General features: G+C 43.9%; 2 protein-coding genes across 4 annotated transcripts; one reads left to right on the plus strand and one right to left on the minus strand.

Moving 5' to 3' along the window:
- Window positions 1-2,834: 2,834 nt before the first annotated feature.
- On the minus strand, window positions 2,835-4,566 carry hint1 (histidine triad nucleotide binding protein 1). The gene is made up of 3 exons (XM_081353825.1): window positions 4,388-4,566; window positions 3,840-3,944; window positions 2,835-3,129 (listed from the first exon to the last, which is right to left on the minus strand). Exons 1-3 carry the CDS (start codon window positions 4,496-4,498, stop codon window positions 2,965-2,967), a joined length of 381 nt encoding a protein of 126 aa, XP_081209951.1. The 5' UTR covers window positions 4,499-4,566; the 3' UTR covers window positions 2,835-2,964.
- Window positions 4,567-5,018: 452 nt separating this feature from the next.
- ubxn8 (UBX domain protein 8) lies at window positions 5,019-13,664 on the plus strand. Of its 3 annotated transcripts, none has more exons than XM_081353829.1 (8): window positions 5,019-5,139; window positions 9,028-9,153; window positions 9,254-9,327; window positions 9,439-9,561; window positions 11,224-11,355; window positions 12,235-12,276; window positions 12,382-12,456; window positions 12,529-13,664. In XM_081353829.1, the coding sequence occupies exons 1-8, from the start codon at window positions 5,064-5,066 to the stop codon at window positions 12,688-12,690; spliced, it is 810 nt and encodes a 269-aa protein (XP_081209955.1). In that variant the 5' UTR covers window positions 5,019-5,063; the 3' UTR covers window positions 12,691-13,664. The 3 variants fall into 3 exon arrangements, with proteins under 3 accessions (XP_081209955.1, XP_081209954.1, XP_081209956.1); XM_081353828.1 differs by having other exon boundaries at window positions 5,027-5,139; window positions 9,239-9,327; window positions 12,529-13,110; XM_081353830.1 differs by having other exon boundaries at window positions 5,031-5,139; window positions 9,028-9,131; window positions 12,529-13,110.
- Window positions 13,665-13,667: the final 3 nt, after the last annotated feature.

Genomic DNA, 13,667 nt, shown 5'->3' on the forward strand with positions numbered 1-13,667 from the left:
CGAAAACCGCACTGTTCCTCCTGAAACCGAGGTTCTACTATCGGCCGGATTCTCAACTCCAGCACCCTGGCATAGACTTTCCCAGGGAGGCTGAGAAGTGTGATCCCCCTATAGTTGGAGCACACCCTCCGATCCCCCTTCTTGAAAAGAGGGACCACCACCCCGGTCTGCCAGTCCAAAGGTACTGTCCCCGACCGCCACGCGATGTTGCAGAGGCGTGTCAGCCAAGACAGCCCCACAACATCCAGAGACTTGAGGTACTCAGGGCGGATCTCATCCACCCCTGGTGCCTTGCCACCGAGGAGTTTCTTGACTACCTCGGTGACTTCAGCTTGGGTGATGGACGAGTCCACCTCTGAGCCCTCAGCCTCTGCTTCCTCAATGGAAGACGTGACGGCGAAATTGAGGAGATCCTCGAAGTATTCCTTCCACCGTCCGGTGATAATCCCCAGTCGAGGTCAACAGCTCCCCACCTCCACTGTAAACAGCGTTGGTAGGGCACTGCTTCCCCCTCTTGAGGCGCCGGACGGTTTGCCAGAATCTCTTCGAGGCCGACCGATAGTCCTTCTCCATGGCCTCACCGAACTCCTCCCAGGCCCGAGTTTTTGCCTCCACAACCACCCGGGCTGCAGTCCGCTTGGCCCGTCGGTACCCATCAGCTGCCTCAGGAGTCCCACAAGCCAGCCAGGCCCGATAGGACTCCTTCTTCAGCTTGACGGCATCCCTTACTTCCGGTGTCCACCACCGGGTTCGGGGATTGCCGCCTCGACAGGCACCAGAGACCTTACGGCCACAGCTCCGAGTGGCCGCGTTGACAATGGAGGTGGAGAACATGGTCCACTCGGACTCAATATCTCCAGACTCCCTCGGGATCTGGTCGAAGCTCTGCCGGAGGTGGGAGTTGAAGATCTCTCTGACAGGAGATTCGGCCAAACGTTCCCAACAGACCCTCACAGTACGTTTGGGTCTGCCGAGTCTGTCCAGCTTCCTCCCCCGCCATCGGATCCAACTCACCACCAGGTGGTGATCAGTTGACAGCTCCGCCCCTCTCTTCACCTGAGTGTCCAAGACATACGGCCGGAGGTCGGATGAAACGACCACAAAGTCGATCATCGACCTCCGGCCTAGGGTGTCCTGGTGCCATGTGCACTGATGGACACCCTTATGTTTGAACATGGTGTTCGTTATGGACAAGTTGTAACTAGCACAGAAGTCCAATAACAGAACACCGCTCGGGTTCAGATCAGGGGGGCCGTTCCTCCCAATCACGCCCCTCCAGGTGTCACTGTCGCTGCCCACGTGGGCGCTGAAGTCCCCCAGTAGAACGACGGAGTCCCCAGTTGGAGCACTTTCCAGCACCCCTCCCAGAGACTCCAAGAAGGCCGGGTACTCTGCACTGCCGTTCGGCCCGTAAGCACAAACGACAGTGAGAGACCTATCCCCGACCCGAAGGCGCAGGGAAGCGACCCTCTCGTTCACCGGGGTGAACTCCAACACATGGCGGCTGAGCTGGGGGGGCTATAAGCAAACCCACACCAGCCCGCCGCCTCTCACCATGGGCAACTCCAGAGTGGTGAAGAGTCCATCCTCTCTCGAGGAGTGTGGTTCCAGAGCCCAAGCCGTGCGTAGAGGTGATCCCAACTATCTCTAGTCGGAATCTCTGAACCTCACGCACAACCTCAGGCTCCTTCCCCGCCAGAGAGGTGACGTTCCATGTCCCTAGAGCTAGATTCCGTGTCCAGGGATCGGGTTGTCTAGGCCCCTGCCTTCGACTGCCGCCCGATCCACTTAGCACCGGCCCCTTACGGTCCCTCCTGCAGGTGGTGGGTCCACGGGAGGGTGGCCCCATGTTGCTCCTTCGGGCTGAGCCCGGCCGGACCCCATGGGGGGAGGCCCGACCACCAGGCGCTCGCATACGAGCCCCAACCCCGGGCCTGGCTCCAGGGTGGGGCCCCGGCTGCGCCATACCGGGCGACGTCACGGTCCTCTGTTTTTTTGGCATCATAAGGGGTTTCTGAACCGCTCTTAGTCTGACCCGTCGCCTAGGACCTGTTTGCCTTGGGAGACCCTACCAGGGGCATATAGCCCCAGACAACATAGCTCCTAGGTTCATTCGGGTACTCAAACCCCTCCACCACGGTAAGGTGGCAGCTCAAGGAGGGGTTAATTGAAGTTATCCTATTCAATTTACTTAAAGTTTTCCTTATATAGAAATTACTTGAAGTTAGCTTTAAAGCCTCCTTATACATTCATACAAGTATAATGCTGTTTTAGTTAAAGGGGTTCAAGAGAGGAAGGAAGAGAACGAGAAACAGTTATCTTACGGCCAAAAATGAGAAAATTGTCTAAACTGGAATCTAAGGAAGAGATAATATGGATTGAAGACATGTAAGATTTTAAAGGAATTGGAGCCATGCTTCAGCACTGATTGGAAGAATTGGCTGAACGAATTTCAAGGTTTCTGTTTTTGCATTCTTGTTCGTAAAAAATAAATGTGCAACACTATTACGGACTGGCCGTGTATTTTTTGGCACACACTTCAACTCATAATAGACGCAAGAAAAAGGTGGCTTTGATCCTTGTTTCTATACTGGCGTTATTCATGTAAAAGATTGATATATCAGCTCACTCACCGTTGCAGTTGTTCAGTTGTTTCAGGAGGAAATACTCAAACACAGCCTTTATTTGAATGCCCACTGCCTTCTCACACACTTTAAAACCCTTTTTATTTCTCAGTGTTAATGTCATAACATTAGATGATATTCAAAAGTCATTCAACTAAAAACACGCACAATATTTGTGGCAAGACTGAAATAATGACACATTTCAAACGGTAACATTGAATGGTTTTTATTGACATCCTCAGACAGAGCTTTTTTTCAGTTGTTTTCTGGATGGATTCCTCCTTGACATCTAACACTTGACCTCAGCTATGGGGACAGGGACAGGCTGTCTGCACAGATGTTACCCCGGAGGCCAGCCCAGCTGCCGGCCGCCCAGCACGTGGATGTGCAAGTGGTACACGGACTGGCCCCCGTCGGGCCCCTCGTTCAGCACCAGCCGGTATCCTCGCGGTAAACCCTGCTGATCCGCACACTTCTTCGCCACCAGCATCAGGTGACCCAGCAGCTGCGCGGCAAACACAACACATTACACTCACAAACACAGCCAAGACAGACAAATAACCCTAAGACATGAGTTACCAAGATAGACCATAAAACAACCCTTCAATTGTGTTTAACAACTGAATAATTATGAAGAGAATCTTCAATCTGCCAATCAGAGAATCAGAGGAAATATCTGCCTGTCCAATCCCATCTTCTATATCTGAATACTTGCAATAAACTTAAAAATAAACTCTTTAATATATATATAAATGATTGTAATGTTGTAAGCTGGTTGATCTGGATCAGAACTCTGTTAAATAATTATTAAATGAACAAAGAAAATGACTTCAGGGACAAAGCCACAAATACAGATTCATGTGCACAAGATTAATTTGGGGGTCTGTGGCTTTGAGATGGAAGTCCACACACACACACGTCTGGTTCACTATCTTTGTGAGAACTTTCCATTGACGTAATGGTTTTTATACTGTACAAACTGTATATTCTCTCCTCTTACACTAACCCGACACCTAAACCTACCCATCACACACACACACTAACCCTACCCCTAAACTACCCATCAGACAAAACTTTTGCATTTTTACATTTTCAAAAAAACTCATTCTGTATGTGTATTAACCCATTTCCCTCGTGGGGAACCGCAGACTGGGCACCATAATGAAGGTGATCTCAGAAACCTGTAAACACACACACACACAGTTTAATACTGACCTCTTTATCTGCGTCCTCTACTTGAGAGATCTGAGTGATGGGCTTTCTGGGGACCACCAGTATGTGAGTGGGAGCCTGAGGGGCCACATCATGGAAGGCAATGCACTGATCATACATTACACAGAGGCAGACAGAAAGAGAAAGAGAGATTAACAATGTGTATTATTCATTTGACAACTGGGTGTATTGAATAAATAAGTGTAAAAGTAGTTTAACGGCCGTGCAACTGAAAGCGTTCACGTTATTTTGCAGCGGGTTCTTCGTTAATCGCTGTTCAATGTGCAGAAACGTGACAGTTCACATACAAGTGCAGAACATCTGAACTAGCACTGAAACCTGGCACATTGCCAAATATTGAGCACAAACTCATATTTCACCGGTACAAACTCATATCTCAACTGAACTGTCAGCAGAACTCGAGATGGATTTGCAAACGCGTTGAGGAGACACTCGATGACTCTCAATCGTATGATCGAGTCTGAAGCGCATTGAAAAGCTGCAGAGCAGGCGCAGTTTCGCCATCGCTGTACAAACAGCAGAGATCGCACCTGATCATCTTCATAAATGATGTTGGCAGGAATCTCTTTACGGATGATTTTGCCGAATATCGTGTCTCCTCCTGGCAGCGCGCTCTGCGCCCGCGACACCTCATCCGCCATGATGATCACAGATCTGCAGCAGTGCCTTGCCTTCTGCACTCACCCTGCAGCTGCGCGCAGTGCGCGCACACAGTTCAACGCCTATTGGCTGAGACCAGCACGACACGACAACAACGACTGGACAGCGCCCGCCGACGATCGGCTACATGATTGGACAGCTGAAAATGAACTCTTTTCATAATAAAAGCGCTATGCCGAGAAACATAGATGTGTATAGTTTATTGTTTGCTTTCAATTGTTCTTTAATGATTTGTCGATACGTACTACTATATTCATGATAATAAAACACAATTAAACTGAGAGGTTTCATCATTTTAATATTCTATTATTGCAATCTTGCTGCTAAAATGAGCATCGATCTGTATTTTTTTTTAAAAAAAGCGCAGAAATAAACTGAATTTCAGTCTAAAGCTCAATGCAAACCTAAAAACTCCATAATAAAGCAAGGTCTAATAAAAGACCAAAATAATACTAAATTGTGATTTTTTTCCCCCGTCTTGTCAGCTTTTAATTTGACAAGACGATATTGTTTGACTTCCGTGTTGTTATTCGTATCACTGCTGACATGTCTGACAAATTTGCTGTGTTCCTTTGTTTATTGGGAGGATTTTGCTTCATTTCATGGAAACACTCGTTAATTGGTAACACGTTATCATGATTATCATTATTCTGGCAATAATTATTTAGTTTTTTGAAGTAGAAAACCTTGAGTTACATGATGCTGTCTTTCACTTTAGCAGAGCAAAAACAAATGGCTCCAAAGTCACCATTAAAATGTCTTTTCTTGAGACACTTGAAAAAGTCTTCAACTTGTAATCGATACAAAATGTAATCAATAAAATTGAATTAATTTGATCACTTTGCCTATTTAGATACCTTTTCGATGTTTAAACATGTATGAAGTCCTAAGGCAATTAGTAATGCCAGTTTTGTGAAACTAGCTTGTGTTAATGTTACTGTAGTTGTTAAGTGAGCCATGGCTGCTGAGATCTGACAGCTGTGTTATGTGTGTTACAGGTGTTACACATGCTCTGACAGCTGTTTGATGTGTGTGTTACAGGTGTTACACATGCTCTGACAGCTGTTTGATGTGTGTGTTACAGGTGTTACATATGCTCTTACAGCTGTTTGATGTGTGTGTTACAGGTGTTACATATGCTCTTACAGCTGTTTGATGTGTGTGTTACAGGTGTTACACATGCTCTGACAGCTGTTTGATGTGTGTGTTACAGGTGTTACATATGCTCTTACAGCTGTTTGATGTGTGTTACACATGCTCTTACAGCTGTTTGATGTGTGTGTTACAGGTGTTACACATGCTCTGACAGCTGTTTGATGTGTGTTACACATGCTCTTACAGCTGTTTGATGTGTGTGTTACAGGTGTTACACATGCTCTTACAGCTGTTTGATGTGTGTTACACATGCTCTTACAGCTGTTTGATGTGTGTGTTACAGGTGTTACACATGCTCTGACAGCTGTTTGATGTGTGTTACACATGCTCTTACAGCTGTTTGATGTGTGTTACACATGCTCTTACAGCTGTTTGATGTGTTCAACATGCTCTGACAGCTGTTTGATGTGTGTGTTACCGGTGTTACACATGCTCTGACAGCTGTTTGATGTGTGTGTTACAGGTGTTACACATGCTCTGACAGCTGTTTGATGTGTGTGTTACAGGTGTTACACATGCTCTGACAGCTGTTTGATGTGTGTTACACATGCTCTTACAGCTGTTTGATGTGTGTTACACATGCTCTTACAGCTGTTTGATGTGTGTTACACATGCTCTTACAGCTGTTTGATGTGTTCAACATGCTCTGACAGCTGTTTGATGTGTGTGTTACAGGTGTTACACATGCTCTGACAGCTGTTTGATGTGTGTGTTACAGGTGTTACACATGCTCTGACAGCTGTTTGATGTGTGTGTTACAGGTGTTACACATGCTCTTACAGCTGTTTGATGTGTGTTACACATGCTCTTACAGCTGTTTGATGTGTGTTACACATGCTCTTACAGCTGTTTGATGTGTGTGTTACAGGTGTTACACATGCTCTGACAGCTGTTTGATGTGTGTGTTACAGGTGTTACACATGCTCTGACAGCTGTTTGATGTGTGTGTTACAGGTGTTACACATGCTCTGACAGCTGTTTGATGTGTGTTACACATGCTCTTACAGCTGTTTGATGTGTGTGTTACAGGTGTTACACATGCTCTTACAGCTGTTTGATGTGTGTGTTACAGGTGTTACACATGCTCTGACAGCTGTTTGATGTGTGTGTTACAGGTGTTACACATGCTCTGACAGCTGTTTGATGTGTGTTACACATGCTCTTACAGCTGTTTGATGTGTGTTACACATGCTCTTACAGCTGTTTGATGTGTTCAACATGCTCTGACAGCTGTTTGATGTGTGTGTTACAGGTGTTACACATGCTCTGACAGCTGTTTGATGTGTGTGTTACAGGTGTTACACATGCTCTGACAGCTGTTTGATGTGTGTGTTACAGGTGTTACACATGCTCTGACAGCTGTTTGATGTGTGTTACACATGCTCTTACAGCTGTTTGATGTGTGTTACACATGCTCTTACAGCTGTTTGATGTGTTCAACATGCTCTGACAGCTGTTTGATGTGTGTGTTACCGGTGTTACAGATGTTCTGATTTAAGGCGTTACACATACTCTGACAGCTGTTTGATGTGTGTGTTACAGGTGATACACATGCTCTGACAGCTGTTTGATGTGTGTGTTACAGGTGTTACACATGCTCTGACAGCTGTTTGATGTGTGTGTTACAGGTGTTACACATGCTCTGACAGCTGTTTGATGTGTGTGTTACAGGTGTTACATATGCTCTGACAGCTGTTTGATGTGTGTATGTTACAGGTGTTACACATGCTCTGACAGCTGTGTTATGTGTGTGTGTGTGTTACAGGTGTTACACATGCTCTGACAGCTGTTTGATGTGTGTGTTACAGGTGTTACACATGCTCTGACAGCTGTTTGATGTGTGTGTTACAGGTGTTACAGATGCTCTGACAGCTGTTTGATGTGTGTGTTACAGGTGTTACATATGCTCTGACAGCTGTTTGATGTGTGTGTTACAGGTGTTACACATGCTCTGACAGCTGTTTGATGTGTGTGTTACAGGTGTTACACATGCTCTTACAGCTGTTTGATGTGTGTTACACATGCTCTTACAGCTGTTTGATGTGTGTGTTACAGGTGTTACACATGCTCTGACAGCTGTTTGATGTGTGTTACACATGCTCTTACAGCTGTTTGATGTGTGTGTTACCGGTGTTACAGATGTTCTGATTTAAGGCGTTACACATACTCTGACAGCTGTTTGATGTGTGTGTTACAGGTGTTACACATGCTCTGACAGCTGTTTGATGTGTGTGTTACAGGTGTTACACATGCTCTGACAGCTGTTTGATGTGTGTGTTACAGGTGTTACACATGCTCTTACAGCTGTTTGATGTGTGTTACACATGCTCTTACAGCTGTTTGATGTGTGTTACACATGCTCTTACAGCTGTTTGATGTGTGTGTTACAGGTGTTACAGATGTTCTGATTTAAGGCGTTACACATACTCTGACAGCTGTTTGATGTGTGTGTTACAGATGTTCTGATTTAAGGCATTACACATACTCTGACAGCTGTTTGATGTGTGTGTTACAGGTGTTACACATGCTCTGACAGCTGTTTGATGTGTGTGTTACAGGTGTTACACATGCTCTGACAGCTGTTTGATGTGTGTGTTACAGGTGTTACACATGCTCTTACAGCTGTTTGATGTGTGTTACACATGCTCTTACAGCTGTTTGATGTGTGTTACAGGTGTTACACATGCTCTGATTTAAGGTGTTACACATACTCTGACAGCTGTTTGATGTGTGTTACAAGTGTTACACATACTCTGACAGCTGTTTGATGTGTGTTTCAGGTGTTACACATGCTCTGACAGCTGTTTGATGTGTGTTACATGTTAAAGATGCTCTGACAACTTTTTTATGTGTGTAACAGATACTCTAACAGCTGTCTGATGTGTGTGTTACAGATGTTCTGACAGCTGTCTGATGTGTGTGTTACAGATGTTCTGACAGCTGTCTGATGTGTGTGTTACAGATGCTCTGACAGCTGTCTGATGTGTGTGTTACAGATGCTCTGACAGCTGTCTGATGTGTGTGTTACAGGTGTTACACATGCTCTGATTTAAGGTGTTACACATACTCTGACAGCTGTTTGATGTGTGTTACAGGTGTTACACATACTCTGACAGCTGTTTGATGTGTGTTTCAGGTGTTACACATGCTCTGACAGCTGTTTGATGTGTGTGTTACATGTTACAGATGCTCTGACAACTTTTTTATGTGTGTAACAGGTGTTACAGATGCTCTGATAGCTTTTTGATGTGTTACAGATGCTCTGACAGCTGTGTTATGTGTTACAGATACTCTAACAGCTGTCTGATGTGTGTGTTACAGATGCTCTGACAGCTGTTTGATGTGTGTGTTACAGGTGTTACAGATGCGCTAAAGCTGGCCGGACGTGGGATCATATTCCTGGGCATCTGCACATGGCTGATTTATATGTTACCGAGGCTGAAATCTTTCTTCTTTCCAGTATGTCAAGAGCTCCCAGACAGTACGACCATTTTTATTATTGTTCAATTGCGTAGTTGTGTATTTGGTGTAACTGTAATGGCTTATTTTTATGATTGAAGTTACAGTTTGTTATCTTGCAGGCCCACTGCATGAATCCGACAGACTGAGACAAGAGGAAGCTAGAAGAGTTCAACAACATCAACATAATGACAAGGTTCAACACAACATCTCTGCCTTTAAAATCTAAGAAATGTTCCACTGTAAGTCAGTAAATATGTTATGAATATATTCTAACCAGAAATATGCTGTTTCTCATATCATGAAGATGTCTGACTACTCTGAAAGAGTGTTAAAGCCGAGACAGAGCTCGTTGCTCCAGCAGAGAACGGAGCGTCACTATAGCATGGCAGGAGAGACCTGGAGACTGACCCAGGGGTTTCCAGTCGGGGTGAGCAAACTCAAACTCATTATCACTACTGCCACATGCAGCAGGACGCGAAATGTCTTATTCTGTTTGTTTTTTTACAATTAAAAATAAGTCAAGTCACCTTTATTTCTGTAGCGCATTATACAATACAATTCTGCTGTAAAGCAGCTCTAAAAGACAACAGAGTCATTGTTCAGTTCAGTGTCGATTCAGTTCTATAACTGTGTAAAGATCATCAATTATTAAATGAGTTCAATTCATGAATAAAACAGCTCTGCAGAAAACAGTGATGTTATTTGTCAGAAAAATCTAGAATCTAGACATGGTGCAGCGGTTCTGGCCCTCGTCCCGAGTCACTCACTTCTTCACTCATTCACTGTTCCCTATATAGCCAATGACATTTGAGTCCTCTATATGAGTCTTAAGTCTTAAGTGACATGTGAAGACTAAGGTAACCCATACTCAGAATTTGTCCTCTGCATTAAACCCATCCAAGTTAGTGCACACAAATTAGGAGCAGTGAGTACACACACACACACATGGAGCAGTAGAAAGCTACAGGCAGAGATGAGTTGATCAGGGTTGGAGGTCGTCTCTGCAGGACAGTGGATCTCGAGGGCCAGAGCTGATATAATCAGTACAATTGATGATTTTGATGTGTGTTTTAGCATCTTTTCTAGGCACAATAATGTGTAAGTGTACTGAATCCAGGAGTTATCTTCATTACAAAGTTTCAAACAAAATGAATAGTACTTATTAGTAGCAGTAATGGTGGTTATGCACATAAAAACTTCTGTATGGTGTAAAACAGGTCTCATCACTCCCAGTTCAGGTCTTTTGGATGTGCTTCGTTTAGAGCCGTTTTACTCGAGATGCCTTCAAAGCAGCTGCCAAAGATAAGCATAACCGCATATGCAGATTGATATCTAAAAGTTTCACTAACATTTAGATATTTAGATTGAATTAAATAGCAACAATAAAAATATCTAGCTAGTTTAGCAGATTACCTTAAAAGTCCATAGATCTCGTCATCAGTTCACACTGCTGATAACACTTTCCCAGACGAGCGGATGTGATGAGATCTGCTTTCCTGTTTGTTCATGTGGTGTTCAGCATAAAGCCTATTAATAGTAATCAAGGCTGACTACAAATAGAGCATTTCTATCATGGCATTGGTGACAGAAACACTGCACTGGTTCCAGTAGGAGTCAGTCTGAGTCTGAGAAAGGAGTGTTTTTAATCTGCTCCTGTCCCAGTCCAGCACACCTCAACCCGCTAGTCAAGCTCTGACTAAGCACACTGGTTGACTGGACACCCCTGATGTAAGATGACTGACCAGCGCAACATACAATACTGCTTAATTGGGGACATTTAATATTCAACAATAATATTTGATCTGCCTGCATTGACACCATTATATGAGAACTGAACTGAGCTGGACGATGACATCACGGTTTACTCCTGAGCGGCTATATATATATATATATATGAAATGAACCATCACTGAACTTACTTAAGCTGGACTGTGATGCTATTTTCTTCTAGACACAAACTTTGTTGCATTATTTTCCTGTTATCTCTGTAAAGCCTTCTTTGAAACGATCTGTATTGTAAAAGCGCTGTATAAATAAAGCTGACTTGACTTGACTGAGAGAGCACTTTTAATAGCATGCTGTGGTTCAGGGGGAAGAGGATCAGGTGCGTGTGGATGCCGGTGTAGACGAGAACCCTAACCAGGGAGCCCGGAGGAGACGGACGCTGCTGCAGACTGTGACTCCGGATCCGACTCGAACACAGGCGCCCAAGCAGAAGAAGGTGGGAAACACTGCACTCGTGTGTGTGAGTGATGCTCAGGCGTAGATGTAGGAAGGACTTTCAGAAACTTACATGGGCCTGTGTGGAAGAAATGTGTTTTTGGTAACACTTTACAATAAGGTTAATTAATTAACATTAGTTCAAGCTACAATGTGTAAAAAAAATTTTTCGCCGCTAGGGGTCGCTAACCTCTTACATTAACAAAGGCGTATGTTGATGACGCATGAGCGGAATTATGGATCTTGTCGTCATGCCGATGGATCTAATAATGTTTATGGATGAGTGAACACTGATGTTTTTTCATGACTGTGGTGAAGCAGGGCGCGAGTGCTAATGAGAGACAGATCTCAGCGCCACACGCGAGTCCCGCGGATATAAAGAGATGAGGACATTTCATTCTACAGAGCTAACTTACACACGAGTGCAGAATTACTACACACACAGGGCAGTTTATTAGACGAATCACACTTGTGAGGAAACACACTGCTGTTTCACCTGCACTATCACACTAAACTGAAACATTTAGGATAATGTAAGTACACAACTGACAGAAATATATAACACTCTGCAAGTGGTTTTTGGATATTTTGATACAAAATTCTTACATATTGTACCTTTAACTACATTAGTTAGCATGAACTATTAATGAACTGCACTTATACAGCATTTATTAATCTTTGTTAATTTCAACATTTACTATTAAAATCTTGTTATCATTAGTTAATGCACTGTGAACTACCATGAACAGCTTTATTTGCATTAACAAAGATTAACAAATACTGTAACAAATGTATTGCGCACGGTTAGTTTATGTTAGTTAATACATTAACTAATGAATCTTATTGTAAAGTGTTACCATGTTTTTTCTTTCCATCAAAGGTCATAGTTTTGCCCGACGAGCCGCCCGAGGACGCTGAGGGGGTGAGTGGAGTGGACCAACACGTGATCCAGTAGAAACAACATGATAACTGGCTCTTTCTCCTGTGAACGGGTGTTTTCAGTGACATCTCTGCTCTGCACTGACAGGTTGTGAGAATCGCTCTGAGATGTCCCAGCAGAAGAACCATCCACCGGCGCTTCCTCAGAAGCTGGAGCTCCACGGTGAGTCCTCCCTCATTCCTGTCTCCGCTCTGACTAGATGACTAGGTGATATTGACTTCTCCCGATCACTAGCTCCTCCTGGACTGGATGATGAAGTCCGGCTATCCTCCTGCTCTCTACACGCTGTGCTCGTCCTTCCCGAGGGAACGCCTGCGCACGGCTGAGGGCCTGAGCCTGGAGGAGGCTGGGGTTCTCACACACACACTGCTGCACGTGGAGGAGAACAGTACCTAACAGCACTCACACACTTACGGGACTGGAACATCGCGCACCAACAGGACTGGAGATACATTTCATTGTAACTCTTGTATAGTTAATGTTCAAGAACATGTTCAGGAGGTCAAAGAGGGACTATTGTACGGCTGATTTTGCGCTTCCAATGGTGTATGGATGGATCTTAGTTTTTCTATAATACATGAGTAATCCGCAAACGAAAAAGGCAGTGAAACAAATGTTACCTTGCCATATAAATACATTATTTTCTTTGATATTATGAGACTTTTATGAGTAGTTTTCATACTAAGCTGCAGATTGTTACGCTTGTCTTGTTTTATCTAGTATCTGAATGTTCATATACTAAAATGTTTGAGGTTCATTCAATTTTGACTATCTTTGATCAAATAAATGCAGGTGAAAATAAATGTTTTTCTTTGTAATCTTCCTCCAAAATGTATGAACTTGCCCACCTCAGAGACAACTTTTGCCTTTTTTTTTTAGCTAACGTCACAAGACTATTGACAGTCGTCTGTGTTTAGTCGTGGGCTGCTGTTGTAGATGCTGCAGCCTTTCTAAAAACACAAAGAACATGTGGTTATATATTTACATAATGGTTATGGCAAGGCTAGAACTGAAGCGTCGCCTTCGGGATGTGAAGATCTGGACAGTGACTTTGACCTTCAACTTTGACTGGGGAGCCAAAGAATCAGACCAAAGCACTACAAAGGGATGAAATGTTTGCTTGCAAAGTCTATTTTCTCAGAGTACATGGATATTTCTGTGAACGGATAAAGAGTGTGTAGTTTCAAAGCTTGAACAATGACCTGCATCATTCCAGTATACACAACAAAAACACTTCATGATCCAGTCAATCCTTGACGGAAACTACATTTTTTTTTTTTTTTTTTTTACAAAAATGGTTTTACTGTCGATAAACACAACAAGCCTCAATTCTCAAATGTCAATAGAAGCACTACTAGTGTGTGGTTTTGGAG

The sequence above is a fragment of the Scardinius erythrophthalmus genome, assembly GCF_964197995.2.
Source record: "Scardinius erythrophthalmus genome assembly, chromosome: 23".
NCBI classification, from domain to species: domain Eukaryota; kingdom Metazoa; phylum Chordata; class Actinopteri; order Cypriniformes; family Leuciscidae; genus Scardinius; species Scardinius erythrophthalmus.